General features: G+C 34.8%; 1 protein-coding gene across 1 annotated transcript; it reads right to left on the bottom strand.

The window, feature by feature from the left end:
• LOC136035985 (uncharacterized) lies at positions 1 to 27815 on the bottom strand (the record flags this gene model as incomplete). The annotated part of the gene is given in 7 exon segments (XM_065717890.1): positions 1 to 5160; positions 11831 to 11919; positions 14322 to 14588; positions 16177 to 16392; positions 23459 to 23717; positions 26323 to 26505; positions 27649 to 27815. Coding segments are annotated over 7 exon segments (1605 nt in total), but the record flags the coding sequence as incomplete, so codon positions are not given.

Here is a 27815-nt window from a genome sequence, read left to right as displayed (position 1 = left end):
TTATCATACAATTTTGGGATCAGATTTTCTTTTCTCCTGGATCGGCAGCCAAACCAACACTAACACCTCCAATACACTAGAGCCATCTACAACCACCTCCTCCCCATAGACATTTTTAGGGGATTCTGGGTATGAACATCTGCTTAGCCTTCGTGCTCATAATGCACTCGCACTACCCCACCTATGTGGTGTAGTAGAAAAACCCAAAACCCATATGTAATTCTTCTGGCCTTTGGATGGTGCTAGAGTAGAAAATATATCCCTCCAGTGACTTAAATATTCAGCATTACACCATAGGCTCAGAAAAAATCACAGTAGAAGCTATTATAAAAAGCCCTTTTCCATCTCCATCGAATACTAGGACACAAAGAATAATACTGCTTAAGACAGGAAGTGGATATGCTATTAAGTGTATATGCATACAAAATCATATGTAGATGTGTATCCTTTGGTAGCCCTAAGCACTAAGAATTTTGCTATAACAGGGCTGTGAAGTCGGAGTCGTGGAGTCAGTGTTTTGGTAAATTTCTGCTGGTAGGAGTCGATGTCTACTGAAAATGTCTGGAATCGGAGTTGGTTACAACTTATAGAATCGAGTTAAATAAAGCTTTAAAATAAGACTACGGAGTCGAAGTTTTAGTGAATTTTTGCTGAATGGAGTCGGGATATTGAGAATATCTAGAGTTGGAGTCGGTTATAACTGATATGCCACTCCACAGCCCTGTTCAACTAGTCATATCTGCAGTGTAGTAATTAGATTGCAACGAAAAACACCTACATCTCCAACAACGACCAGTACTATCATCAGGAGAAGACAATACACAAAACTTAATTCACAGTTCCAATTTAATAGCATATTCACAACATTATTCCAAGCAATACAAATACAACGAGTCAAACAATGCATAATTATCATATCATACCAGCAAATAGAGGAGGAGGGGGGTCATCATCCGAGTAATTGGTTCGAAAGCATCATCCTTCTCCTAAAAATCGTGGACTAAAAAGTATACTTTTTTACTTTGTCCCCCTGATCCCCTCCAAAAGTCAGGCCTGTGTAAATTTTGTCAAAACACATCGCCTATACCTGACATTGGAACATCAAGGGAAAGTAGTATGTAGTATACATTGTCCAGATAATTCAAAAAATTTCTTAAGAGCTTTTCCAACACACAAAAAAATCATAAGTAAAGACATTTCATAGGATTGGTTCAAAATTGAATCCAGGAGATAACATCTCCCACCCCCAGGGTTCAGACCTATGTGCATTTATTCAAACGACTGCATTTAAAGCAGTCCACTAATCAAAACGAATGTATTCCTCCATATTGCTGAGATGATGAGCCAACCAAAATTATCATAAAGTATATGAAATACCCCCCCCCCCCCCCAACGTAACATCCATGATATGGATACAAAGACTTTCTAGAATACTCAACAACTCTTTTTGTCACGGCCAAATAAGGTGTTCTCAATTTTATATTTTTAATATTTGCTATATTCATGTCAGAGAAATTTTGGTCTGCTTAGGTGGAATTACCAAATCTTCTTTTTTAATAAACTCTTCTGTTCTTTTCTAGAAAAATACATTAATGCTATTTAAATTATTAAAATCATTTCCAATTAAAGAAACTAAAACCTGAACATTGATTATAAATTTAAAAGAAGAAAATAACAAAACAGACATTAATTGAATCAGCACACAAGTTTTATACATGATTTTTTTTTCTGGTAATCAATACTAGCAAAAAGGCAAGAAAATTGTCAACATGAAATCAAAGCACCACTCTTATGCAGAAGACGACAGAAAAAGAGACAAATTTGCAATGGTAAGTGCCACCAACTAATAAACCGTCCAAAAAAACATAAATACTGTACATCCTCAAAATTCAATTCCTGTACCTCACTTCAATTGCATTTTTAGATCCAGCCCTAGGTCATAAACAAACGTCAGTGATATTCAGATTTGAGATTATACCATCTCAGTACTGTACATCCTCAAAATTCAATTCCTGTACCTCACTTCAATTGCATTTTTAGATCCAGCCCTAGGTCATAAACAAACGTCAGTGATATTCAGATTTGAGATTATACCATCTCAGTACTGTACATCCTCAAAATTCAATTCCTGTACCTCACTTCAATTGCATTTTTAGATCCAGCCCTAGGTCATAAACAAACGTCAGTGATATTCAGATTTGAGATTATACCATCTCAGGATGTTAAGCAATATCATGAGGGGCGCAATTTCGGCGAAGCTTCAGGATCTTGCGAAATCGGTATGCCCCCCAAAATTCCAAAAGTTAGGGCCATAAAAAAAAATCCTCTACACTGTCTATTATAATTCTCAATCAAATTTTAGATTCAGTCCTAGGTCACATGGTCATCCCTTTCCAGACTTGTGAGCATTCCAGGCTGTTAAGCAATATCGTGAGGGGCGCCATTTCGGTGAAGCATCAGGATCTTGTGAAACATGCACATTCTCAAAAATTCAGTTTCTACAGTTTAGGCCAAAAAAAAAGCTGTCTATTCTGATTCTCAATTATATTTTAGATTCATCCCTAGGTCACATGGCTAATAGTTTCTGTTTTGGCACCCCAGGGTGTTATACAATCTCATTACAGGAGTAATTTGGATGATACACAATGATCATGTGGAAACACCCATTCATAGTAGTCCTGTGGACGCATATAGCATTGGGGGATAATCTCTACCATTTCATTTTAGTTGTTTTGCGTTATTACTACAAAGAAAAATGAAAGAATAGCCTTTCTTGATATATTTTACATATAAATAATTCCTGATCATTCAAAGTCATTTTGAAGGCCGCTTAAAAGTAGTATTTGGAACGAAAAAATATTTAAAATGATGCATATTTCATTTTAGTTTCTTTTCCTTAAAATTTAGCATTTTTCTTATTTTAATACTATAATCCAATTATGTTCTAATAAACAACAGTCTATTAGTAGATTTACAAAGAATTATCGGATAACAAGATTATTTTATTAATAATATTACAAGATATACTCAAAAATATTATTGGATGGTGTCATTCAAACCGTATTTGTCATATTCAGTTGCCAGCCTAAAGATTTAGAAAAAAAACCCTTAGGTATTTTCTCAAACAAATAAATGAAAGAGGAAAGAAACAGCCCCCCCTCCAGACTTTGAAACCTTATTTTCTTGTATACTCATTAATAGATAAAAAAAACTTCCCTCTCCCCCTGGATTTCCCCCTTATCCAAGTATGTTAAAGGACATTCTTTAGATCATGTGCGCTAAAAATCGTTCTATTACACCCCCCCCCCCCTTCTCCCCATGAAAATCCTTAATAAAAAAAATTCGTACGAAAATCTTCGAATCAATTCCCAGTATCGGACGACATCACTGAAAGTCGTTCTATTACAACCCCCCCCCCCCCCCCCCAATGAAAAGTCGTAAATAATAAAAATTTTCGTATGAAGAATCTTTGGATCAGCCCCCAAATCGGTGCGCCCCTATGTTAAACGAACTATAATTCTATGAAAGTTGTAGCTTGATCTGAAGATATAAACAACCGAAAGACTGCAATATCTATCATATTCATATGTAACAAGTCATAACTGGGAATGGCATAGAGAGACAATGTTGGGTAGATAACCTAACAATGGTTGGGTATATAAATTCTTCCTAAAATTCCATTTTTAGAACATAAGTGTTTCCCTTGTTTACAAACATTTTAAATTCTATACTCCCCTAAGAACTACAACCTCACCCCCAACAGAGAAACATTATTATGCACGCGTCTTGAGTAGTTTCTAGGGTATTTAGTATGCACAAATAATGGCGCTCATTGCACATACTAGAACCCCATATTTCAAATTACATATGGATTTGTAGATTACCGGGTCGGCAAATAGAATACAGATGGAAGTAGCGTAGTTACCACATTCACCCGCTTTTAAGTGCCATCTTTTTTCTGCTTATTCTAGAAACAACTTCAAGGAAGTAATTTACCCTCAAGAACTGCCAATTCACTACAAATTTTCATTGGAGCACGTGAACATTGTATATATCACAGTCATTAGTTTGATGTTCTCAAGAGTCCCTTATCCAATAAAACTCGTAAGATTTTTATTCTATACACACTAATAACCTTTATGCCATACCTGGTAATTCACTCATGGATTCCAATATTGAATTTTTTTTTTCTTCGCAATGGTCACTAACTTTGTTGTCACAAATCACAGCACTAAAAACAATTCTTTTCATCGTTTACCGACTAGACCAAGGTTGTCAGTATCGTATATTTATTGTCAACCGACTAGTCCCATGTCGTCGGTTTCGATACCGCATATCGTCGATATTGTCAGACGACTAGTCTGAACATCATCTACCTCCCTTCTTCTTGGGCCAGATGACTAATCACTGGAAAAAAAATCGCTGGTATCTATATACAGAAGGGAAGCTAGCACAAGCTTACGTTCGATTACAACTATTGTAAAAATGAATTTGTTGGTTTTTTAACAACAATGATATGAGCAAAAAAAAAATCTGCTTAGGAACGTGTCTTGATTAATAAGAAATATGGCGCCATTATTTGAAATAAAAGAAAACGTGATCACCAGCGCGCACTATGTTCAACGTATTTGTCACTTGCATTTTCAAGAAAAAAAAGACTATAATTGTCGAAACCACAGAAAGGCAAATATCTCTTTTAATAGCATGTCTCATCCAATTCAACACCATCAACACCATCAAGCGGCAACCCACTCCCCAGACCCTGTTTCTTCCTGGGCGTCGGGCCCATCCCAAATTTCACGATTCTCATTCATATCACCATTGTTGCGTTCCTTTTCCTTTCGCTTTTCATTATTTGATGGTTGCTTCTCAAATTTTCCACCATTTTTAGACTTTTGCGGTGGCTTAGTGTCGGTGGCCACATTTCGCGGTGGCACTTTTCTAACCTGATCACGTCGTTTTCTTTCCTGCTCCAATTCTCTTTCTTTAACTTGACGAGAAATCTGTTCAAGCTTCTCACCACTCTGCTCGGCCATTTTTGCGTACGATAAAACAGGGGTGTTGTTTTGATTTGTGCACCCATTTTCTTTGTTTTCATCGCTATAACGAGGGGGCGAAAGTTTTCCTTTTTCATAATCACTTCTAATCCTTCTAGGTTCCCTGGAAGAAAAACAACTTTTTAATCCAAATTCACAGACATCACCAATATTATAAGGAATTGCAGGATAAAACTGTTCAATCACGGCGACCACGCGAAATTCAACCAAGCTAAAGGAGATAGGGTACCAAACAACTTTCTTATATGTACAGTTTAAAAAAAAAAGTAGAAAAGACTAAAAGAAGAGACATTTTTCTAACTTAAACAAAATCTCTACGAGGACATATAGAACAGCGTTCACTAGAGAGCATTTTGGACACTTGAAAAAAGAAAGAAAAAAAGTTAAACCTAGGATATGCGAGTTAATGTCCATTCGCAATATTTTGCTGATATAAAGAATTAGCTAACAATAGTTTGAGCCCATCAGATTTTTTTTAGCCAATCAGAAATTCCATAAAAATCTGATTTACTCAAATTAGCGCTGGCTAAATCTCGATGTTATCGGCCTGCCGAAATCGACTATCAATATTAGTTTCTAGAAGCACTTATTTGAGCTAGATGTTTTTAGTGTGTATAAACCTAGGGGCTTCACGACTTTCCCCACCTTAGACCACAGTTAAAACACATGTGGGAGACAGGATGAACTTACCCCTTCAAGTCGATTTTCCCTAGGATCCATAAAATAAACAACAGAAACGAACAACTATTTTCAATTCCATTATAGAAATCCCCGTGGACCTAAAATTTTGAGACCTTTATGGCTGTTGACAAGTTTTTTACTTTGTTCCTTTTGGAATTGACATAATTCAGTATGGACTGATATGCGCTAAGTTTCTGTAAATTTTTTTTCTCCGTTGCGTATTAATGTGTAGAAAAAGTCGAGATAAATCTTGTAATCTAAGATTTTACCTTAGATTTATAAATACAGTCCACAAGTGAAACACCTGGTAGCCAATCTGAGTAACTTAACTTTTTAAAATTTTTGGGACATAGAGGCGGGGAAGGGGTACAAAGCTTAACTAAAAGACGGAAGCAAAAACAAAAAAAAATAACCCATTTACAAATAGCATTACCAAAACGGACCTTCTATTCAATAGCAAAAGAGCAAAATTAGCCTAAATTTTAGGGCTACAATTTCCCCTAAGATTCAATCAACATAACATCTACTTGACACTCAAATCCTTTGGCTTATTGGTCTTAAAATAAATAGCCCTAAAAGGAGGAGGTAATATAGTCTGATAAAACTTGTTATTTCTTGGAAACATTGATGGCTTCTATTCCCTTTATCAATCGTCCCCTATTGCTCCAAGAGAAATGAAGATCAAATCTTCAATTACAAAGAAGACAGAAACACCGTAACTTCTTAACGCGGACAAAATAACGCGGAAAATAAGCTTTATGACATACCTGGTAATTCACTCATGGATTCCAATATTGAATTTTTTTATTCGCAATGGTTTAAATCAAATATAAATCAATTTTTTTAAAACAAATCTAACTGCCTCTATTATCTATTTTCCAAACCTAAAAATAAACAACAAAACGGTAGTTTCACTGATAATGTCTGTTTCTTCTCCACATACATGGCCTCTTCAAACATTGATAGAAAAGTGGACTGTCTCGGACTATCTTTCTTGGCCTTTCTACAGTTGGTCATGGCTTGATGCCCACAACTACTTGATTTTAATTCAAAATCAATGGACTCGATTCTCCGACACAGTGGTCAAACCCGGTCAACACAGTGGCTACCCACTATGTTGTTCCTGCGTAGACAACGTGGCCGTCCCTGTAATAATGATCCAGCAACAGAAACCTCAATTCAACACCTAATGCGCCAGCAATGGTCCTGGAGGACCTCTATTCCCACACAACTTTCAAATTGGAACACTTTCTCCTTTTTTTATTATTTATCAACTCAAATCACGAATATAAAATAATTATAAATAAAATACTGATTTTCATTGAGAAGGTTATCCGGTTCTTCGCATGCGTGGACTTTCCAGTCTTTGACGGGTAACAATATATCCGCCCAGCTTTCAAGTTCCAATCTTTTTTTTTCTTTTAATTTCTTCTGTGTTAATAAAATCAAAATTAAAACAATTGCAAATAAAATGCTTCCAGTATTTCATACTCAACTGAAAGTCACTTGCTTTGTTTGTAGTTGTATATAAAATATGGTCTCAGGAATTGCCGAATCGGAAGCGCTGGTGACCAGTTTGGGTATTATTCGTATATTTACTTCTTCACCGTAAAAATAATATCTTGTGTCTAAACATTATTTGGACGGGCTCTCGAGGAATCTTCCAATACTTCCCATGTTAAACATTTGGAGTTTGCCTAACGTTCATGAATTAGTGATTTCGGCGGTTTTTACTTTAACAGATATAAAAAAAGATCTGGTGAATATTTTGATCTAATCAAATCTTAAAGCCAACAATTATTTTTTATATAATTCCAAAATAAAAATAAAACCTGTTACGGGTTTGCATTCTAGATTGCTACACTTGACACTGTTGTTATGGGGTATCAAAACTAGAGCAAAAAATTCTATTCAACAATCAGAAACTTATTTCTATAATATATACTTGCTGGCTGCAGTCCCTTCATATACTTGTCTTCATACACTGTGTCTACTAGTCAAAATTCCCCTGAAAAGACTAGATGCAGCTGTAATCGGAGCGCGTGAGAATGCATAAATTAGACAAAGGGACTAACCACACGGATTGCTCTTGAGCGATTCAGTGAAGTATTAATTAGTTGTAACCGGTTTAAACAGAGTCCGGAGAATGAGTAGCGTGCAGATACCAAACTGCCAGTTAATGAATAGATATAAAAAACTATATTGTATAAATAATTACAAGAAGAATTGCTAAGGATAGCCTGCGCTTCATCGTAATTTTGAGTGAGAAACCCCTGAACTTCAACCTTCTCAGGTTTATTTAGTTGAAGCGGCGAAGAAAACTGATAAATTTGTCTTTGACCGAGTTGCCGCCTCTGAAAAAGAACTGACTCAGGAGTAAAATGCTTGGACTTCTGCTAGGCCTTAAAACTATTTGATTTGATAGAGATCAAAGGGTAGGACACGTTTTGCGGATGACAGATTGCCAAAGATTGTCGATTTTGGTCATCCACCTAGGGCCAAACAAAAAGTGAGTCGTTTCCGAATGGAGTTTAAATAGGTAGTATGAAACGCTTTAAAAGAAATTAGCATCTAGGGAGGTTGTCAAGACGGATTCTTTGAGCATATTGAGGTGGAGGAGTGTGAGCAGCTGGGTTGGTCTTACACGGCTTAATGCTGCAGTGAATTGTTTAGTAATATTAGAGTTATATTGCCTTCCAAAAATCATTTGTATCATGTGCCAATTATATGTACCGTTGCACACATTTTTAGAAAAAAATTGCAACATTTTTGAAGAAACATTTTAGTATTATTGGATATTCACAGATTTAAAGTTGAATCTACTCATGAACCTGACTAAATTTAATACCATGAAATATCAAGGAGTGCTAAACTTCCTATTCATAGTAGCCTCTATTCTTTTCGAAAGGCTTTAAGAAACGGGAAAGAGAAATACGGTCCTTCTAGCCTAGACAATGAGTCAAATTACAAATTGTAAAGATCGCCAAATGCACTTTTAGAAGAATTTCTTCTAATTTTCCATGAAATTTTCGTATCCTCTGGCGAATTGACTTCATATTATTTCCCTTTTAAGTTCTACTCTAATTTTGTCATAGAATAACAATTTGTATTTTGGCCTAGGATAAAACTTGTCCCAATAGGTCATTCTGGGCCGGAGGTCAGAGGTCATGTCATTGTGGTATGAGGGCATTATTTTCGATGACCAAATCGCTTTATATTAAGAACTTATTTTTAAATGATAAATTATCCCCTCCCCGATCCCGATAAAAGATCCGAAGTCACCTTGCCAGCCCCCCCTCCCAACAAAAGCCATCGCTGAAAGTTTTGACTAATACCCCAACTATGGGACACAACCGGGTAGACCTACCAAAAATTTAAACAACTGGCAAAAAAATTTTGTGACAAAACTTGACAACTAAAACTGTCGAATAGTTATTATTTTTTAGATATTTCTACTTTTAATCCTTTTCTTCTGATTTATCTTTGACGAAGATCGGAGAATTTCACTTCCAATCAGACAAAGTGGGTTTTATAGACCAAAAATCTTTAAATAAGTTGTAAAACGGCTTAATTTTTCATTTCTTTTCGTTCATTCACTTTAAGCTTAGGTTGAGGGGCGCTAGTTGGGAACAGGGAGGCGACAGGGGAACCCCTATACTCCTTCTCCAAATTCTTAAAAATATCTTCTTTTGGCATTTACAGTGAAAAAAGAAAATAATACCCACCTCATAGATTTTGATAAAATATTTGTTGTATCTCAACTAAAAAAAAAATCTTTGACCCACACTCTCCTAGATACCTGTGAATTGGTGCTCCTGTAAAAGTTTACCCCAAATTCAAGTAGCTTATGGCTTTTTACTTATGCTTATATGAGTTTGAACAATAAAGCAAAACTGAACATTTTACACCGAAACGTCCTGAAACTTTCTAAACCAAAGTGTCTTCAATAAGTCCCATACTCTAGCTGTTCAAATTTTATTAAAACGCACATGTCGCGAACAAGTTAAAAGTTATGAAAGATTCCAGAGAAAGGATTACGGTATAGAAATGGGAAGAAAAAAATACAGGGTATTTCAAGAGCCACACAATCATTTAGGGTTTAAACCTATAAATTGTTTATTTGTGCAATGTATGGAAGTATTTAGTACATAATATAAACAAAACAATGAAAATAACAAATAATGATGTAAACATTAAATAATATAATACAAAGTAAACAATCCAGGGTAAAACTAGCCACATGGCATAATACAGGTAAGCTCCCAAAGGGCCTAAGGGCTATAAGCATAGTACTAGGGCAATGAGCAAAATATAACGTACCCACAAACTGACCCCCTAATTGTTACACCCTAAATAATACTAAGGGTTAAAAAACTCAATAAGGCTAAGGTTAAAATACTCGCTTCCTGGAAAGTACTTTAGTTAATAATTTAATGAAATTCATACAGGAAGCCAAACAAAAGGTACAGGAAAAAATTTACATGCCCTCCAGTAATATAGGTTCTCTAAAATGGCACAATTTAAAAAAAAAGAAAAAAAAAGGAAAAAAACGTGAATTCAAAATACAAAATTAATGACCACTTTGAAGTACATAGACTTAGGCCCGATAATAAACACGAAGCCGAAATATCCAACTTTTTGAAACTCTTAAAACCTTTGAAAACTATAAATACCATTAGATACGCAGACATTACCATTTATCTACAACTTGTTTTGACAACTGTCCAAAATACTGTCACACCATTTACCAGCACCACACTTAAGCCAACCTTAGTCATAGTATGAAGCGGTCCCACTTCTGTTGGAGATGCGATTGTTTCCCCCATAGTAAACAATGTGCATTGTGTTTGTCACAGTAGATGAACATTATACATTCTTGTAACATTATTTGTCTCCAAATACGGGGTCCAGGGATCAGTCTCCAAATACGGGGTCCAGAGATCAGTCTCCAAATACGGGGTCCAGAGATTAGTCTCCAAATACGGGGCCCAGAAATCAGTCTCCCAATACGGGGTCCAGAGATCAGTCTCCAAATACGGGGTCCAGAGATCAGTCTCCAAATACGGGGTCCAGAGATCAGTCTCCCAATACGGGGTCCAGAGATCAGTCTCCCAATACGGGGTCCAGAGATCAGTCTCCACTCCCAAAAAGTTAGTTGACAGGCCATCTATTTGTCCCTGCAAAAAAAGACCCACCAACGGAAACGTCCATTCGACGCCCATAATTGGCTCTAGGGATCTATATCCTCCTTTGATCCTTATTGAACGTCATGTTCTGTGTTAATATCAACTGTTTTTTTTAAATATCTTGCAAGATCTTTTTTGATTAAATTTGTGCATAGAGCATTTAGTAAATATTCCCCAAAGTCCCTATTTAAGGAAATACTGTTATTCATCTTAAGTCTGATTTCAATTGCTTCTCGAACTACCTGCTTTATGCCTAGGTAATTGCCAATAATGGCGGAATCTTCGTCGATATTTACATTGCCGGCTTGTTATTATATATATTCTCTTCAGGTAGCTTCCGAGAAAAAAAAGCGTCAATCTCCGTCTTCATTTACGCAAGGTGGCAGAGAGTTGGAGACCGAGCTCTTACGAAGTTAAATAATAACCAACAAACTACTGAAGGGGGCGGTTTCCTTTCGGAGCCAGAACCCAGAGCTATTTAGTATCTCATATTTTCAATAGTTTTCGTAGGGCTTGTCAATTGTAGCCAACGCTTCGTAATCCTCCAGTCTGAAGAAAAACTTTGTAAAATGTCACACGATCTCATGTCAACGTCAATTTATAGACCATGACAGACTTTAGATTATAACGAATAACTCAATTCAAAAAATTATTACCAAAAAAGCACAATAGCAAAAGATATTGGAAATTTTTTTTAGCGCAGTTTTTAAACACAGTTTACATTCAGTACCACACGGCAACTTATATATTTTTACGTGGCGAAGTTTTTTTTATAAGTTATTTGATTCCTTTACCTCCCCAACGGAAAGGCTCTGCTTTTTAGAAGAGGTTGTAAAAAAAAGTTTTAATCTTTTATTAATAAATAACTCCTATTATTATTATTAATATTATCATAGAAAAACTTACTCTTTCGGTGATGAGGGAGGCGTGAGAACGACAGATCCAACTAGATCGCCATTAGTTGCTTGTGCGTTAAGTAGATCAATTGGAATTTCCTGTAAAAAAAGATACATACTTTTGTGTATCTATTTATATGTTTATAAAATTCAAACTCCTTAAGTTCATAAAACTTCATTTTAAAAAAAATCAGTTCATTGGATAAACATTTTTTACCAACCTGTTTCAATGGATACGAGATAAAAAGTTTCCTGTCACCAATATGCACTAGACCCAAGTAAAGATTACACCAGTGAAATCATCATAATCAAAAGTCCTTAACTGGACGTTTACAATCTCCCTTTTTGAGCAAGATCCCTTTTCTGAGCAAGATACACGGCCTACAGGAGATACAGCCCTGATGTATCTCCCTTTTTTTCATTTGGAGCCTAGGAGTGATCATATCACACTACTTTTTTAGGCAGAATTGTTGTCATAGCTAGTTTATAGGTGGAATCGAAGATATTAAATCTTTACTTTTATTTCTACCAAGATCAAAAAAATTTACTTTCGCTTTCAATTTGACTGCATTATCAGCATTAAGAAAATTGCTTTATTCAAATATAATTCTCTGAAAAAAAATTCTATAAGCTTACTACTTTTGTTCTGTTTTAATATATATAAGGCAATAAAATCCCAAGTAACATTGAAAAAAGGATGCTTGAGAGTGCAGGGACATGAAGAATTGACCTATCAAATATATTGGAAGGATTTACGCCAGGGACGTATGAACGAATTTGGAGGAGGATAAATAAAATAAAAAAACACACAAGAAACCGTTGGCTTATAGGACAATATTAACAATTGTCAGCACATAGTAAGAATTTCAATTTCAGAGGGGAGGAAGCGAGAACCCTCTTCTTCACACATGTTTTAGTTGCGTAAATAACCTTATGCCTCCGCTGTTTAGTTCGTGCGTCCAGCAGGAAGACGCGGGCTGCTATGCAGTCTCTTGAAGTATTTGCTTCTTCCGTCAAATTCTTAAGTCACCATTTGAAGCTGGTTTAGGAACGGTAACTATTATTTCGATTATTCTTAATGCTAAAAGTTCATTGCAAGAACTAATTTACGGGAGTTTCGAAAAATGGCCTGAAAATCCACAAAAATGGCGGCAGATCGAAAAGGAAACCGCACCATTGGAATTTCCATGGCCGAAAATCCCATATATAGGAATTATATGTGACCCCTTTTTTTGTTTTATATTTCGCCGCTAGTGGGGCACTGAAACATTGTAGAGACGTTTAAGGGGTCATCTAATCCAGTGAAGTACGAAAGCTGACGTCAGAATCAATGATCAATTAGTACTCAAAATATGTTTCCTTTTCATCACTTTTTTCTACGATCTTTTTAACCTTTTGTAAAATCATTGAAAAAATCAACACGTCATCTGTCTGCAAACCTTTAATTTCATATATGTGCAGTTGCTTTTCCGGTATACAATCAAACAAAACTATCGAAATTGTACTTATGGGCATGATGTAATATTAATGTTCTTAATTTACTAGTGGTTTTAATTCATTTGTTTACTAGTTACAATTATTATAACAATGATAGTCAGCTTGTGCATCTAGTTTATTTGCAAAATAGTTAATATAATGTTATCATTCTGAAAGACAGGAACTTTTTCTACCCAACTTTGAAACTAGACACACTTCCTCACAAAATAAAATAATAGTACCAAATAATTAAATATAAATCATTTACAAGAAAGTAATAATTATTTTTAACCCATTAAAATTGTTCTTTCTGAACAAAGCTTGGAACAGGATCAGAATTGGAAATAGGATGCATTTTTACCAAATAAGAAAGTAGAAAAATTACTGATTTGACACTTAAATGGTGATACCCCTTCACAAGCTAAACTTAAACACCTATTTGGTGAAAGATGACTCAGTAATTCAAAGTAATTCCTTAGAGAAAAAAATAGAAGGAACTCCCACTCCGGTTTCTGAACGTTTCCGGTTTCCGCACGCGGCGTTAGAAACCGTTTCTGAACGGTTTCCTGTTTCTTCATTTAGCAGTGCTACATATGGGGACGCGTTGTCATGAAGAAAAATCACACCTTTAGTCAAGAGTCCTCAACGTGTCGTCCTAATGACAGGACTTAAGTTGTGCTTACAGTATTGTAGAATTCACATGACTTCCGAATTACACCTACTGACCTAACCTCGTCCCTTATACTTTCATTTGTTTCGACACCTTAAAGAGGTTCTAGTAGCTTCAAGATCAACTCGAAGAATTTGATCAACCCGAAGACATGCACAAATTAGAACAAAAATGGTATTGGTGTTTAAATGTTGCCAGGGACTATTGTTTAAAGTAGCCGAAGTTTTAAATTGGTTCCCCAGGTGGTAATGCTCTAATGGTGACAAAATTGGTAACTACTAATGTAACTAAAAAACCTAGAACTAAAAACAAGTCTACCTATGCAACTAAAAAAAAATCTTTGAATATTTCTTACCTTTTGGGTGAGAGATGACTTAGTGTTAGTTTTAGGAGCTAAGACTGCGTCAGTTGAGTCCCAGGTGGGCGTCTTCCTATCTCCAGGTCGTGATGCTCGTTTCACAACATCTGAGAGGCGATTTCCGTTGTCTTCATTAGTTTGTGCCTTTGAGCCAGTATCAGTTGCAACTATTTGAGATGTGCCATTAGGTAAAGTCGTTGGGGTTTCTGAGCCGGGTAGAGGGGGAAAAGCCCCGTCCGCTTGCAGATCAAACTGAGGTATTGCCTAAAAGAAAGTATTATACACGGTTTTTAAAGGCAACTTGAAAACAAGCCAAGAAAACTTAGCAGTTTTAAAAAATTTCTTCAGAGTTCTTGAAAATAACTTGCGTTCAAGAACCGCAAGAACAGATTTGTTAGTCAGCAATTTTGGATCAAAGACACTTTCCGTAAGAACACGAATTTTCATTATTTGGCAATTACCATCGGGGTTTCTGAGCCGGGTAGCGAGGGGAAAGCCATGTCCACTTGCAGATCAAACTGAGGCATTACTTAAAAAAAGAACGACATTTAACATGATTTTGAAAGGAAACTTCAAAGTAGGCTTAGAAAACTAAGCTTTTGAAAACTACATCAAAGTCCTTGAAAACAAATTGCCTTCAACAATTGTGAATACTATTTTACTTGTCCCGAGAACATCCTTCCTGTACTCTCCCGAGCGTAAATGATTCTTTCCCCGAGAACACGAATTTTTATTATTTAGCATTATCCTTATCTGTCGGGTTTCTGAGCCGGTTAGCGGTGAAAGTCCTGTCCCTTTTGGAGATGAGGTTAAGTTACTCTGGTAGTTTTTCTTGCTTATTTAGCTTTTCACTGTTTGATCAATTTCTGAGAAAGTCAGCTTTATACAACGAATACCTCTTCGTGGCCTACTTTAAGCAAGATATCAAGATAATAATAAACATAACAACCTTTATGACAAAAGTAATTTTGTTTGCTTTTAAAATTTAAAAACAAAAAAAAAATTTCCCGTGATATTCTGCCTTGATATTTTCCACTTAATTTGAATAACTTAAAAACAAAAACAAAACAGTTTGAAAAACAACAGTTTGTCACGTTGGTCGTTTCCATCAACATAATGTTGCTGATAAAACAGAAACATGCTTGCATTCTTAAGAAGGTCGGGAAAAACAATGCGACAGAAATAAAAAAAAAAATATTGGGTATCTTGTAGCTTTATTAATTCGTTTGTTTGGTGTGATTAAGATTAGCTTTCGCTTTTAGACTGCAGTAAATCTACCTCCTTCTAAGAAGTTATGTTAATTAAGTGTCTTCCGTTCCATGGGACAAACTCTGCTACTTGGGTAGTTGATTAATTATTTTGAATGATTTAAATAAATAGTGTCGCAATAATAACAACAAAACTTCTCCTAGATATCAGTTCCAATCCTCAATTTCTCAATTACTTAACTTCAATATTTCATTAGTCAGTTTAAACATTAATTTCTTAACTAATAATCAATTGAAAAGTATTTATAGCTATTTGAACTACCTGTTTGAAAGCTATATCAGCTGAGGTCACTGACTTCTCATTGGGTCAATTTTGTACCGCAAAATAGTACTTCGCTTTGGATGCATGAGCTAATTGCCCACAGGCAGTTTTGACTCTGCATCGCCATTGTCAACGTAGCGTCAATCAGCCTTGCAAGGGAGAATGTGACGTAAATTATGCGAATAGGGTACAAAATTTTTCTCGGGTTCTTGGGACTTTCACGGAAAATTACTAAATTTCATTATTTCATTAATTAAATAGTTCAAACAATAATTTCTTAACTAATAATCAATTTAAAAGTATGTATAGCCATTTGAACTACCTGTTTGGAAGCAATATCAGCTGAGGTCACTGACTTCTCATTGGGTCGGGTTTTTCCACCATCAGAGCTAATTCTTGCACTCGATTTATCACTGGACTGAGATGGGCTGGACTGGACGTAGTTGCTTCCACCAGTACGCCCACGGAAATCTCCTTCCTCCCTCCGTCGTCCACGAGGAGGTCGTCGACCTCTTTCCTGGTTGCGATAATACTGAGACTAGAAAATAAGTCCGAATTGAAAAAAACGACACAAATAGGGATCTCTGTACGAAAAAAAAATGTAGTATATAAAACAAAAATACTGTATAAAAAAACGAATATTAGAATTTTAACAATGTTTTTATAGATACAAATGTCTTCTCTGACATGTCTTTAAAAACACAAAAAAAGAAGAAATTTGGCATAAGACCATTAAATGTAAATACACAAAGAATAGTTAGCCCTATACAAAAGGTAACAAGAATATTTTACAGACATATCTAAATATTTGAAAATTTTAATTTTCAATTATTTACAAGATTTTTGTTTTTAATATTCCCTTCGATATATTTTGTTTTTAATATTCCTTTCGATAGCCTGATCAGCCTTTTTCGTCAATAGCAATGCTACGCTTAAAATTATCCAGGATTACGAACATTATTTAGGACAGAAAGTGCTTGAAGCAATGGAAGTATGGCCCTTTACCAAATATGGTTTTTGAAAAAGAACATTTGAACAAGTATGTTTGGTGTAAGGCTCTCTACGGTCACTTACTTTGACTTCACGTTCTTGCCCAGCAGGGTTGCCAGCGTAGAGGGAGCTGCTTGACAGCGCCGTCAGTCTTCCCCAAGTAGCCCTGTCCAGGGCTAAGGATGGGGCCTCATTTGGGTTTGATGTTTCGGCTGAGTAGGCGCTGGTTTATTACATCAGCCCATCTAGTGCGTGGCCTTCCTCGGTGTTTCCAGCCATTTTCCGAAGGATTGAAGTCCGAGATGATCCTTGCGGGGGTACTTAGTGGGAGACGGAGTAGGTGGCCGTTCCACCTTAGAGAGCGGGCTTTTACTTGGGTAGAGAGGTTCGCCAGTTTGAAGGTCTTCAGGATCTCAGTATCGCAGATCTTGTCATACCATACAGTGCATTATACTTTATAGATTAATAAATCAATCTTAGTCACCAATAGAAACGCCGCACCATAGAATATGGCAACTATGGTACGGCGTTAACTAAGAAAGACACAGGGTAACTAAGAAAGTTACATAGTTAATAGGGTAAACTAAGGGTAAAAGTTGCATATTAGGTAAAATAGGCAAAAATAGGTAAGTAGTAAAGTAGTAAAATAAAAGTAGTAAAAAAGGTAAAATAGTTACAAAATAGGGTAAAAGTTACATAGGGTAGCTAAGAAAGAGTTGAAACTGTCGCTAGATTCGAAAAAAATATCAACATCTAGCATTTCTTGGCATTTTTTTCAAACTTTGTGTTTTGTTTTCATTTTTTTTTTTTGAAACTGAGATCCAACACATTATTATAAACACATTTTATATATTATAAGCACATATTATATTTTCCAAAAAAAAAATATCCCGGTTGCCCTAATTATTTTTCTTTTCTTTTATTATTACAGGCTTCGTGGCTCAAAGAAGCATGTGAATAAATTTGGTTGCGTTTTGTAAAGTTTCTTCTGGTAGCCCCCTTGTCAAAAAAAAAAAAAAAACGGAAGGAAAACCCTGGATCTAGCCCTGATACCATATATCTTTAGCTAATTCTCAGCTGATTTTCACTCATATTTTTTTTTATTATTATTAAGCTTCCGGTACTACCAAAAACTGCATACGAAAGTCGTTCTTATTAAGATTGAATTATATTAAAATAAAAATTAGATTCAAAATCTAAAATCTAAATTAGGTAATTTAAAATAGATAAAAATCTAAATATAAATTTAGATATTTTTTTTCGGAAACTGAGATCAAACAAATATTATTAAAACAGATTTTATATATTAGAAACACATATTATATTACTAAACAAAATATCCCGGTCGCACTAATTTTTTCTTCTTTTATTATTACAGGCTTCGCGGCTCCATTACAGGTGATGAATTTGAATGCATTAACAATAGGGAACCGTTCAAAATGTTCCAAGTAAATACTCCCTCTAGTAATTGCATCAGCGGTGGTTTGTTTAGATGTCGTAGACACCTGCACACTCCTAAGGCAACATGCATCAGCATTATAATATTTTAGAGCCTTCTGAAATTTACTTTATAAAACTAAGAAAACTGTTAAGTATATTCTAATTTTCCGCATTATGATCAGCATTATGATCAGGGCACGATTATTATCTAATACATGCAAAAAAAATACGAGATCATACTGTATGAGAAGAAAAAAATAGCCATGTCTGAAGCATTCTGCTATTGGGAAATGTATCATCTTACAAGGGGGGTGGGGGGGAATGTACAAGTATGCCAACATCACAATGTGCCACAGTCTTATTCCATAACCAATAAATTCACTAGATATGCCACCATCAGACATTGTTTACTAAACGAATATCCCAGTTGCACTAATTCTTTTTTTCTTTTATTATTACAGGCTTCGCGGCTTCACGACACGTTATAATATGCCACCAGTCCTCGTAAGTACCTCATTTACCAACACTGAGGTATTTGCTATACCTTCTATTCATTGCGTCAAGGGAAGGGCTTTCCGGGATAACCTCTCCCGGCAAGCGATTCCACGTGGCGACTGATCGGGCAAACCTCGTTAAGATATTCTTGGCGGAGAGTACCCTGCTCAAGGTAGACCTGAAGAGCTGTACTTCGGCGAGTTGATCGCAAGGGTTTTGCTATTTCAGGAAAAAGCTTTGATAGCTCTTCTGATGGAAGGCTCTGGTGTTTCCCATATTTTTTGAGCTACAATTTCTAAGATTTATCTAAAATGGCTTATAAGTGAGATCTCTCTTCAGGAGGGTGCGATATAATGATCGCAGCCCCCTGAAGGACCATTTGATTAATGCGATTATATCGTCATTAATCGAAGTTCAAGGGTTTTTGAGATACGAACTTTCTCCACAGAACTGCAAATTTAAATTACAAATATTAATATCACCAAAAACAAGAGCTAAGAGCTCATATGGCACTTGTGACGAGGTCGGAAGAGCAAAGAGCACATTTTGTATGAGCTCTATAAAAATTCTAAGAATCAATAGATTGCTTTAAAAAGAAAATCAGAAGCTTAATACCGTTCGGGATTTAAAATAAGAGCTCTGAGTCACGAGGTACTTCTAAATATCAAAATTCATTAAGATCCTATCACCCACTCGTAAGTTAAAAATACCTCAATTTTTTCTAATTTTTCCTCTCCCTTCAGCCCCTAAGATGGTCGAATCGAAGAAAACGACTTTATCAACTCAATTCGTGCAGCTCCCTGATACGCCTACCAATTTTCATCGTCATAGCACGCCCAGAAGCACCAAACTCATCAAAGCACTGAACCCCACCCCCTAAATCCTCCAAAGAGAGCGGAACCAGTCAGGTTATGTCAATCACGTATCTACGACATTTATAAGCGTTTTCCAATATTTCCGGTTTCCCCTCCAACCCTCCCCAATGTCCACAGATCTGGTCGGGATTTGAAATAAGAGCTCTGAGACATGAGTTCCTTCCAAATACCAAATTTCATTGATATTCGGTCACCCGTTCTTAAGTTAAAAATACCTTAATTTTTCCAAATCAACAATCCCCAGCTCCCCTAAAGAGAACGGATCCGTTCCAATCATGTCAATTTCGTATCTATAACTTGTGCTTATTCTTCCTATCAAGTTTCATCCCGATCTCTCCACTCTAAGCGTTTTTCAAGATTTCCAGTCCCCCCCCCAATGACACTGGATCCAGTCGGGATTTAAAATACGAGATCTGAGTTACAAGGTCCTTCTAAATATGAAATTTCATTAAGATCCGATCAATCCTTCGTAAGTTAAAAATGCCTCATTTTTTCTATTTTTTTAGAATTAACCCTCCCCTCTAACTCCCTCAAAGAGAGAGGATCTGTTCCGGTTAGGTCAATCACGTATCTAGGACTTGTGATTATTTTTCCCACCAAGTTTCATCCCGATCCCTTTACTATAAGTGTTTTCCAAGATTTTACGCCCCCCCCCCCAACTCCCCCCAATGTCACCAGATCCGGTCGGGATTTAAAATAAGAGCTCTGAGACACGATATCCTTCCAAACATCAAATTTCATCTAACCCCCACTCCCCCTCCCCGTCCCAGATGGTAAAATCGGTAAAACGACTATTTCTAATTTAATCTGGTCCGGTCCCAGATGCACATGCCAAATTTCATCGTCCTAACCTGGAAGTGCCTAAAGTAGCAAAACCGGGACAGACCGACAGAGACAGACGAAAGAATTTGCGATCGCTATATGTCACTTGGTTAATATCTAGTGCCATAAGAATGAATAAAAAATTTCAAGCTTAACCAAAACTAGATCAAATAGTCAATCAAACATGTTCAAGAGTATTTTGCAACAAACCCTTCGTTTAATGCAGCTTTGCTTGAATAAAAAAAAAATAAACAAATACATGAATAATAAAAAACATAAATAAATAATAAAAAATAAATAAATAACAAAACAAAATTAAGTATTAGATTCTAAGTGTTGGTTTTTTGTTCTAGGCTGAAAACGCCTTGTTTTATAAGGGCGAAATATTTGTTTGATTTATATTCTATTTAACCCGTTGTAGCACAGTGGATTGGTGCTCTGCTTGGCAATACGGGGCTCAGGGTTCGATCCCCGCCACAGCAAGATTGGGCTACAAGCTTGCTACTTGTTCCTGTAAAAACACCCAGCAACTGAAACGTCGATTCGACGCCCTATACGCCAGCAATGGCTCTGGAGGATCTTTATCCTTTTTTTCTTTTTTTATATATTCTATTTATTTTTCTTTATTGGCCATAGGCCCGTTTGTCACTTTCATATTCTTTTCTTTGTCTATTCGTCTTGGCTGTAGTTGGGCTTTTGGGCTGGACAGTTGGGCTTTTGGGCTGGACAGTTGGGCTTTTGGGCTGGACAGTTGGGCTTTTGGGCTAGACAGTTGGGCTTTAGATCTTTTATTGAATAAATAGGAAATACTACAAAAGAAATAAAATTAATTTTAAGAATGGATAAAAATAATTTTCAATTACAGAAAAACTAGTACCAAAGCAAATTTATGAATCTAGTTCAAAATGACGGAAAATCAATCTAAAAGGTGAAAACAACAGTGTTAAAATCAACAGAATAAAATTCGCGAACTTGCAAAAATCTAGCAGAGAAGCAAACAACTGCAAAATTTTCCAAAAACCTAGCAAATAATTTTCGATGAAGTGGACAGAAAATAAATCCGAAACGAAAAAATAACATGATAAAATGGTACAAAATAATATAAAATCCGCTTATGGTCATCAATACTATATAAATAATATAAAATCTGCTGATGGTAATCCATGGTAAAATAATAATACAAAATCAACTGATGGTAATTCATGGTAAAAAAAAATAATATAAATCCACTGATGGTAATCCATGGTAAAAAATAATATAAAATCCACTGATGGTAATTCATGGTAAAAAAAAAAAATAATATAAATCACTGATGGTAATCCATGGTAAAATAGTAATATAATATCCACTGATGTTAATTCACGGTAGAAAATAATATAAATCCACTGATGGTAATCCATGGAAAAAAAAACATAAAAAAAGGATAAAATTCGCTGATGGTAATTCATGGTAAAAAATAATATAAAATCCGCTGATGATAAACTGTGGTTAAAAATAATATAAAAATCTGCTTCAGCACCTTTTGTCGCCTCTCTTAACTAACTCGGACCTTCTGCATAGAAGTTTTCAATTCACTTGGACACATCGAAAAACACTGCATATTCTAAAATGTGCAACATAGCATTGTTTCGAACTATGCTTTGTACATGTATAAACACTTTTCTAATTCATTGATAAAATTGGATCTGTTCAATTGACAGACAATTGAACAGATCATGCATAATCATGCATTAGGCACAAAACTAAATAGACCTAGAAATACTTATTTTAATGAGAAGGAAAAAGAATTTAATAAAAAAAAATATAAAAATATAATATTATAATAATATAATAACTAAATAATATGATAATAATGATAAAATAATAATAATAAAATTAATTAATAAGCAGAAAAATCTCAAACCCACTTTAATCAAGTGCTTTCGGCACAAACCCATCGGCACGAGGATTTTAGTCAGGTATAAATTTAGTCAATTTAATTAATTGACAAAGTTTTAAAATATAATTAGTTCGCTAATTTTAATTTAAATAACTAATGTTTAATAATTTAATTAATGAATTAATTATTACTTAATTGTCTTATTTGTTAGTCTAATATTGATTTTAATTTAACATCGATTTTCCACTCAGCAAATGAAACTTTTATCCAAAAAGAATTATATTCCTATTAGTACGTTTTGAAGATGAACGTTTTGAAGATGGACGTTTTGAAGATGGGAAAAAGCAAAACGCCCAGCAATAATTGGCGACTTTTTTAGATTGATGCTCCACCAACTGAGCTAAGAGGGGCTTATTTTGTTGCTTTTACACATCCATTTATATAACAAAATATACGGGTGCCCTTTAAAAATGTTATTTACGGACATATCCAATCATTAGGTATTTTATACAATGATAACGACAAATTCAAGTTTAAAAAAAAACTCAAGCAATAAGAATATCCTCATCTGCATCTATATATTAAAAAAAAATAACAAAATAATTTTTTTTTCGTTGGTGTCCTTATTTTCTAATATTTCTTTCCTACGGAATTACACGCATACCTCTTCTGGGGTGGTCCAGAAGCCCAGAAAAAGGTAAAATACAAATAAATAGATATAACATGATGAAAAATTTGTAATCCAGTGATGCATTGCTAAATTTACTCGAAATATTTTAAAATTGCAGGTAATCATTGCTCAAAACAGATCAAACCCTAAGAGAGACAATACGAAATTTTAACGGTGCATATTACATATAATTAACATTCATTTTTTTAAAATTCAATTTTACTGCAGTTTATACTAAATCGGGAGAGGCACCAATTAAGAAGAGAAGGAGTATTACCCCTTAGAAAATCTTTCTTGGTAATTTTCCATTTTTATTTTTAATCAAAAAAAGAAAAAGAGTCGCTTCTACCTAAATTGAGAAAAAAAAAACTTATTTTTATGTTTAGAGAAAAACCGAAGAAATGCTTGTTTTCTCTTAATTTGTAATAATTACCTGATTGGTAGTACTGTTCGAATAACTCTCTTCCTCGACATTTGGCTGCACAGCAGAAGCAGGCTGTGAAGAAGCCTCAATCGATGCTTCGTTTTCATCATGACTAGTTTCATTTGAGGGAGCATTAGCATTTACCTCTTCCTGACGTTGTTTTTTATCGGGTAAGAACCTTGGACGGAAAGGCATGGACTGTCCAGACGGATAAGATGGATAAGCTCCATAAATAGACGTTTGACCGCCCATTTTCTCCTGCTCATAACTAAAAATGGAAACAATTTTTAAGTTACTCCAACTACCTTAGACTCCAACTGAATATCGTCCTTAGGTTTTCTTCAGCCAGTCTAAACCCCCTAAAAAGGAGGAGGGTGAACACTGGGCTTGCAACTTTTTCCTATTCTAGAAAAAACCTATTATATGAATTTTCTAAGATTTTTCTTGTGGTTGTTTCAAAATTATGAATTCTTTAAGGCAGGATCAAATTGTCGTCAGTGTTACCACACTGAACCACCAAAATCATTAAGCAAAAACTAATTAGTTAAGTTTTACAAGATTTTATCCATACAAATTCGAACATCGACAGTCTGTGGATTTTCAAAGGCAACAAAACCTTCAAATGAGAGCTAAAACGTATTAACCTATTTGCTACCATGATGTTACCTTATTTTTGCTGATTTTCAGCCCAAGTTCATTGTTTTTCAATTTGGCGTCCATTAGTACCAAAAATTGCATCACTGTATTTGGAGATCTCTTTTGTTCAAAAATGAGTCCCCAATTTCTCCTTTTTTTCAAGATATACATATGGGGTGAACTCTAAACTCTAACTGGGGTGAACTTAAAAGTACCAAGGACAATGTAAATAAAATCTGATTCTTTGATGTGGGCACTTACAAAACCATATATGCCTTAAATTAAAAAAAAACTATGGAAATTCAATTTTTATGAAAAAAAGACTTCATATGCATTTTTATAATTTTTAGTGGCGCTAAGTGGCAAATATAAAGAAGAAAAAGGTGAGATCTACAAAAAATAAACTGAAAAAAAAGATGGAACAAAAGAGCTTAAGAAGATTTAGATTTCATTTAAAGGCGTAGGTGTCTTTGGGGATCAATAGATTGCTATTGTTTGAATTTTCACTGACGAAAAGCATAGTCAAATTTTTATTAATTTATTTTACCAATTTATACTGTTTTTTATAATAAATAATAAATTTTTACAATAATTTATAATAAATAAATTATTATTATTATACTAATTCATAATAAATTATTACTAAATTTTTGCTAATTTATTTTCACGGTTCAACGTGGTAATGCTGGAAAATACTACCCTAAAAACTTCATTCTGTAACAACCATAAGAACAACCTTAGAAAATGGCAGTTTTCAGGTTTGAATAGACATATGACTGGTCCAGGAGTTAAAAAATGTTTTTTACTTTCATGTCCTTAGAATTAAAAATCAAGGAATAGAATTAGTTATAAGAACGCCTAACAGTTAAATCTCCATATCACTAAGAGTCAGGGGGGACCCAAATCTGCAAGAAACGTCCTTACATATGAAAGTGATAATTTGGGGCTATAAAAAGCACCTACTCTCACCTTCCTCACTCTCAATTAGCCAAAGGAAATAACAACGAATATTAGGATCAATAAACCTGCGCACAAAGTGTGGGGAGGGAGGGGGTCTAAAAAGCCAAAGTACTGTCTGGGCATCTTCGTCGTTAGAAACATCCGATACATTCGACAAAAGTCACCTTATGTTCGGAGATCAAGCACCCCACTCTAAAATTTAGCTACCTATACACTTGTGAAACAAAAGGAAAAGAACGGGGATATTCCCCAGCCAGTGAAAATTTGGGACGAAGATGTCTCGAAGACAAAGTCAAAATAAAAATACACTTTAAAGTAGCAGGCCAGGTCCCATTAGAAGCCAATCAGATATTTCCAGCACTATTTTTTTTTGTTTTGTATGAATTACTTTCGCAGAGTGGTAAAAGACGGCAATTCCGAAATAAATAAATAAATAAATAAATATATATATATATGTTATATTTATATGGAATATTCCATATATATATATATGGAAATATATATGTTATATTTCCAGCACTAATTTTTTGTTTTGTTATGAATTACTTTCGCAGAGTGGTAAGAGATGGCAATTCCAAAATAAATAAATAAATAAATAAATAAATAAATAAATAAATAAATAAATATATATATATATATATATATATATATATATATATATATATATATATATATATATATATATATATATATATATATATATATATATATATATATATATATATATATATATATATATATATATATATATATATATATAGGTAATTCGTGTAAATACCGAAAACGGTCTTAAAACTTTGAAATGTTCGTAATACTTTTTTCTTTTAGTATCTACAAGTAAATATATATTTGGACACTCAAAGTAAACTCACTTACCAAGATGTCAAACAACAAAAAAACCAAAGGACATTTTTCAAAAACTCTGAATTTAATTCAAACAGATTAATTAAACTAGTTGAACAGATTAATTCAATTAAAAAAGAATTTAATTAATACACACCGTTCAACCCTGAATACATGTGGGATAGGGAAATGGGTAAATTTCGTCCCCTCCACCTAGAAAATTATGGGCCGCTCTCCAGAGGTTTTTAATATTTAAAATTACTTCAGTAACAAGTTCTTTGATAAGTAAGTGCAGGCATAAAAATGAACCAATTTAATTCCATTGCCGGAAATAGTCCCCTAAAATTCTAGTCCCATCAAGTTTTGTCCCATTCTAGTCCCATTCAAAACCCCCCTCACGCTTTTCAAGACTAGAAAATATGCCTCAAACTAACCTGTTTCGCTGAAATCCACCAGTTGAGGTATTTCTTTGATGCCTAATATTATTAGCTGGGTAATGATGGCCATTGGACATTGAAGAATTGGACCTCGGAGGTTGAGGTTCACTCTGACCGGTATGTATACCGGAAGAGTTGGGAACAGCACCAGAATTATTGAAACGTCCTTTTCCATTGATTCTAAAGGACAAAAAGGAGATATAGTAGTCAACATATTAGTACTGGCAACCCTGGTCGTGGAAGAGCCCGAATGACATCTCAGTTTAAACGTCTTTCCAGACATGATCTCTACCACAGGGGTAATAAAGGCCATAAAAAAGAGAAAAGGGTAATATATATCTTAAAGACTAATGAGTCAACATAGTGTGGTAATACCAATGGTTGCCCTTTGTCGGCTTAGGACACAAACAATGGCGGATTTGTCCGGCCTTCAGAGTCCAAAAAGCAGCAAAAGGATACCGACGATTTGGCAATCGTGGTTCTATAAGAAATCGGAATAATAGTATAGCATAAATATCTATTTTATAGGCATACCTCTACCACAAGAGTAAAGACAGATGTATATATACACGAAAAGAGGATTATAATAGAGTACAATGTCTAAAAGGAGGATGTTACAGTATTTTACTACTATTTCTAAACCGCCGTAAATATATTTTTCCCCTTTTCCGAAATAATATCAAGAATCCAGATTGGATCTCCAACTAAAGTCCACCATACTTCTGACTTAAAATTGTTTTCTATTTAATTCAAGAATATTCAATAGCCAATAAAAAATTGGATGATATCCCCCAACCACGTACTACACTCCCGGCCGAAAGGAGTAAATCAGGAGATTGGTACCTGTGCTACGCAAAAAATTAGTCAGCATGCGAAAAGAGTTAGTTAGTTCGTTAGTTAGTTAATGAAAAATAACTTTTCATTTGATTATCTGTAGTCTACTTAGTAGTCTACAAAACTAAGTAGCCCATCTACTTATATCCAGAGTTTTCGCAAATCGATATATCGATCTTATATCCATTTACAATTTTCACAAATCGATTTCTTCATATCATGTTTGATAACAGTCCAATCGTAAAGTGTAAAATCGTGTCTAGATTATGAAATGGTAGATTAGATGCATAATTGAGAGACAAGGCAAAATGAATGAAAATGAATTTTATGTTTTAAATAAAGCTTTTTTTTCATTTACACAAAAAGACGTTGTAACCCTTTAACTTAAATATTTTCAACTGATAAACTGATCATACTTCAATTTCATCTGAGCACGTATATACATGTTTGAACAAGCACTCGAGAAAAAAAAAATCAAAATCTGCTTACCCGTTACGTCCTCTGTTATTGGCCATTCGGGGAGGATTAGGTCTAAAAGAAGATTGTGATGGCTGCAATCCATTCATTTGAAATAACTGCGTGACATCAAAATAAGCCTGGGGATTGGTGCCCCAGCCAGCGGGCAAAAGATTTTGATAAAATGGTGGCTGAGAATA

The sequence above is a fragment of the Artemia franciscana genome, chromosome 15, assembly GCF_032884065.1.
Source record: "Artemia franciscana chromosome 15, ASM3288406v1, whole genome shotgun sequence".
Taxonomy (NCBI): domain Eukaryota; kingdom Metazoa; phylum Arthropoda; class Branchiopoda; order Anostraca; family Artemiidae; genus Artemia; species Artemia franciscana.
Note: the sequence above shows the minus strand (reverse complement) of the source record. Positions and strands in the feature narration are given on the sequence as shown.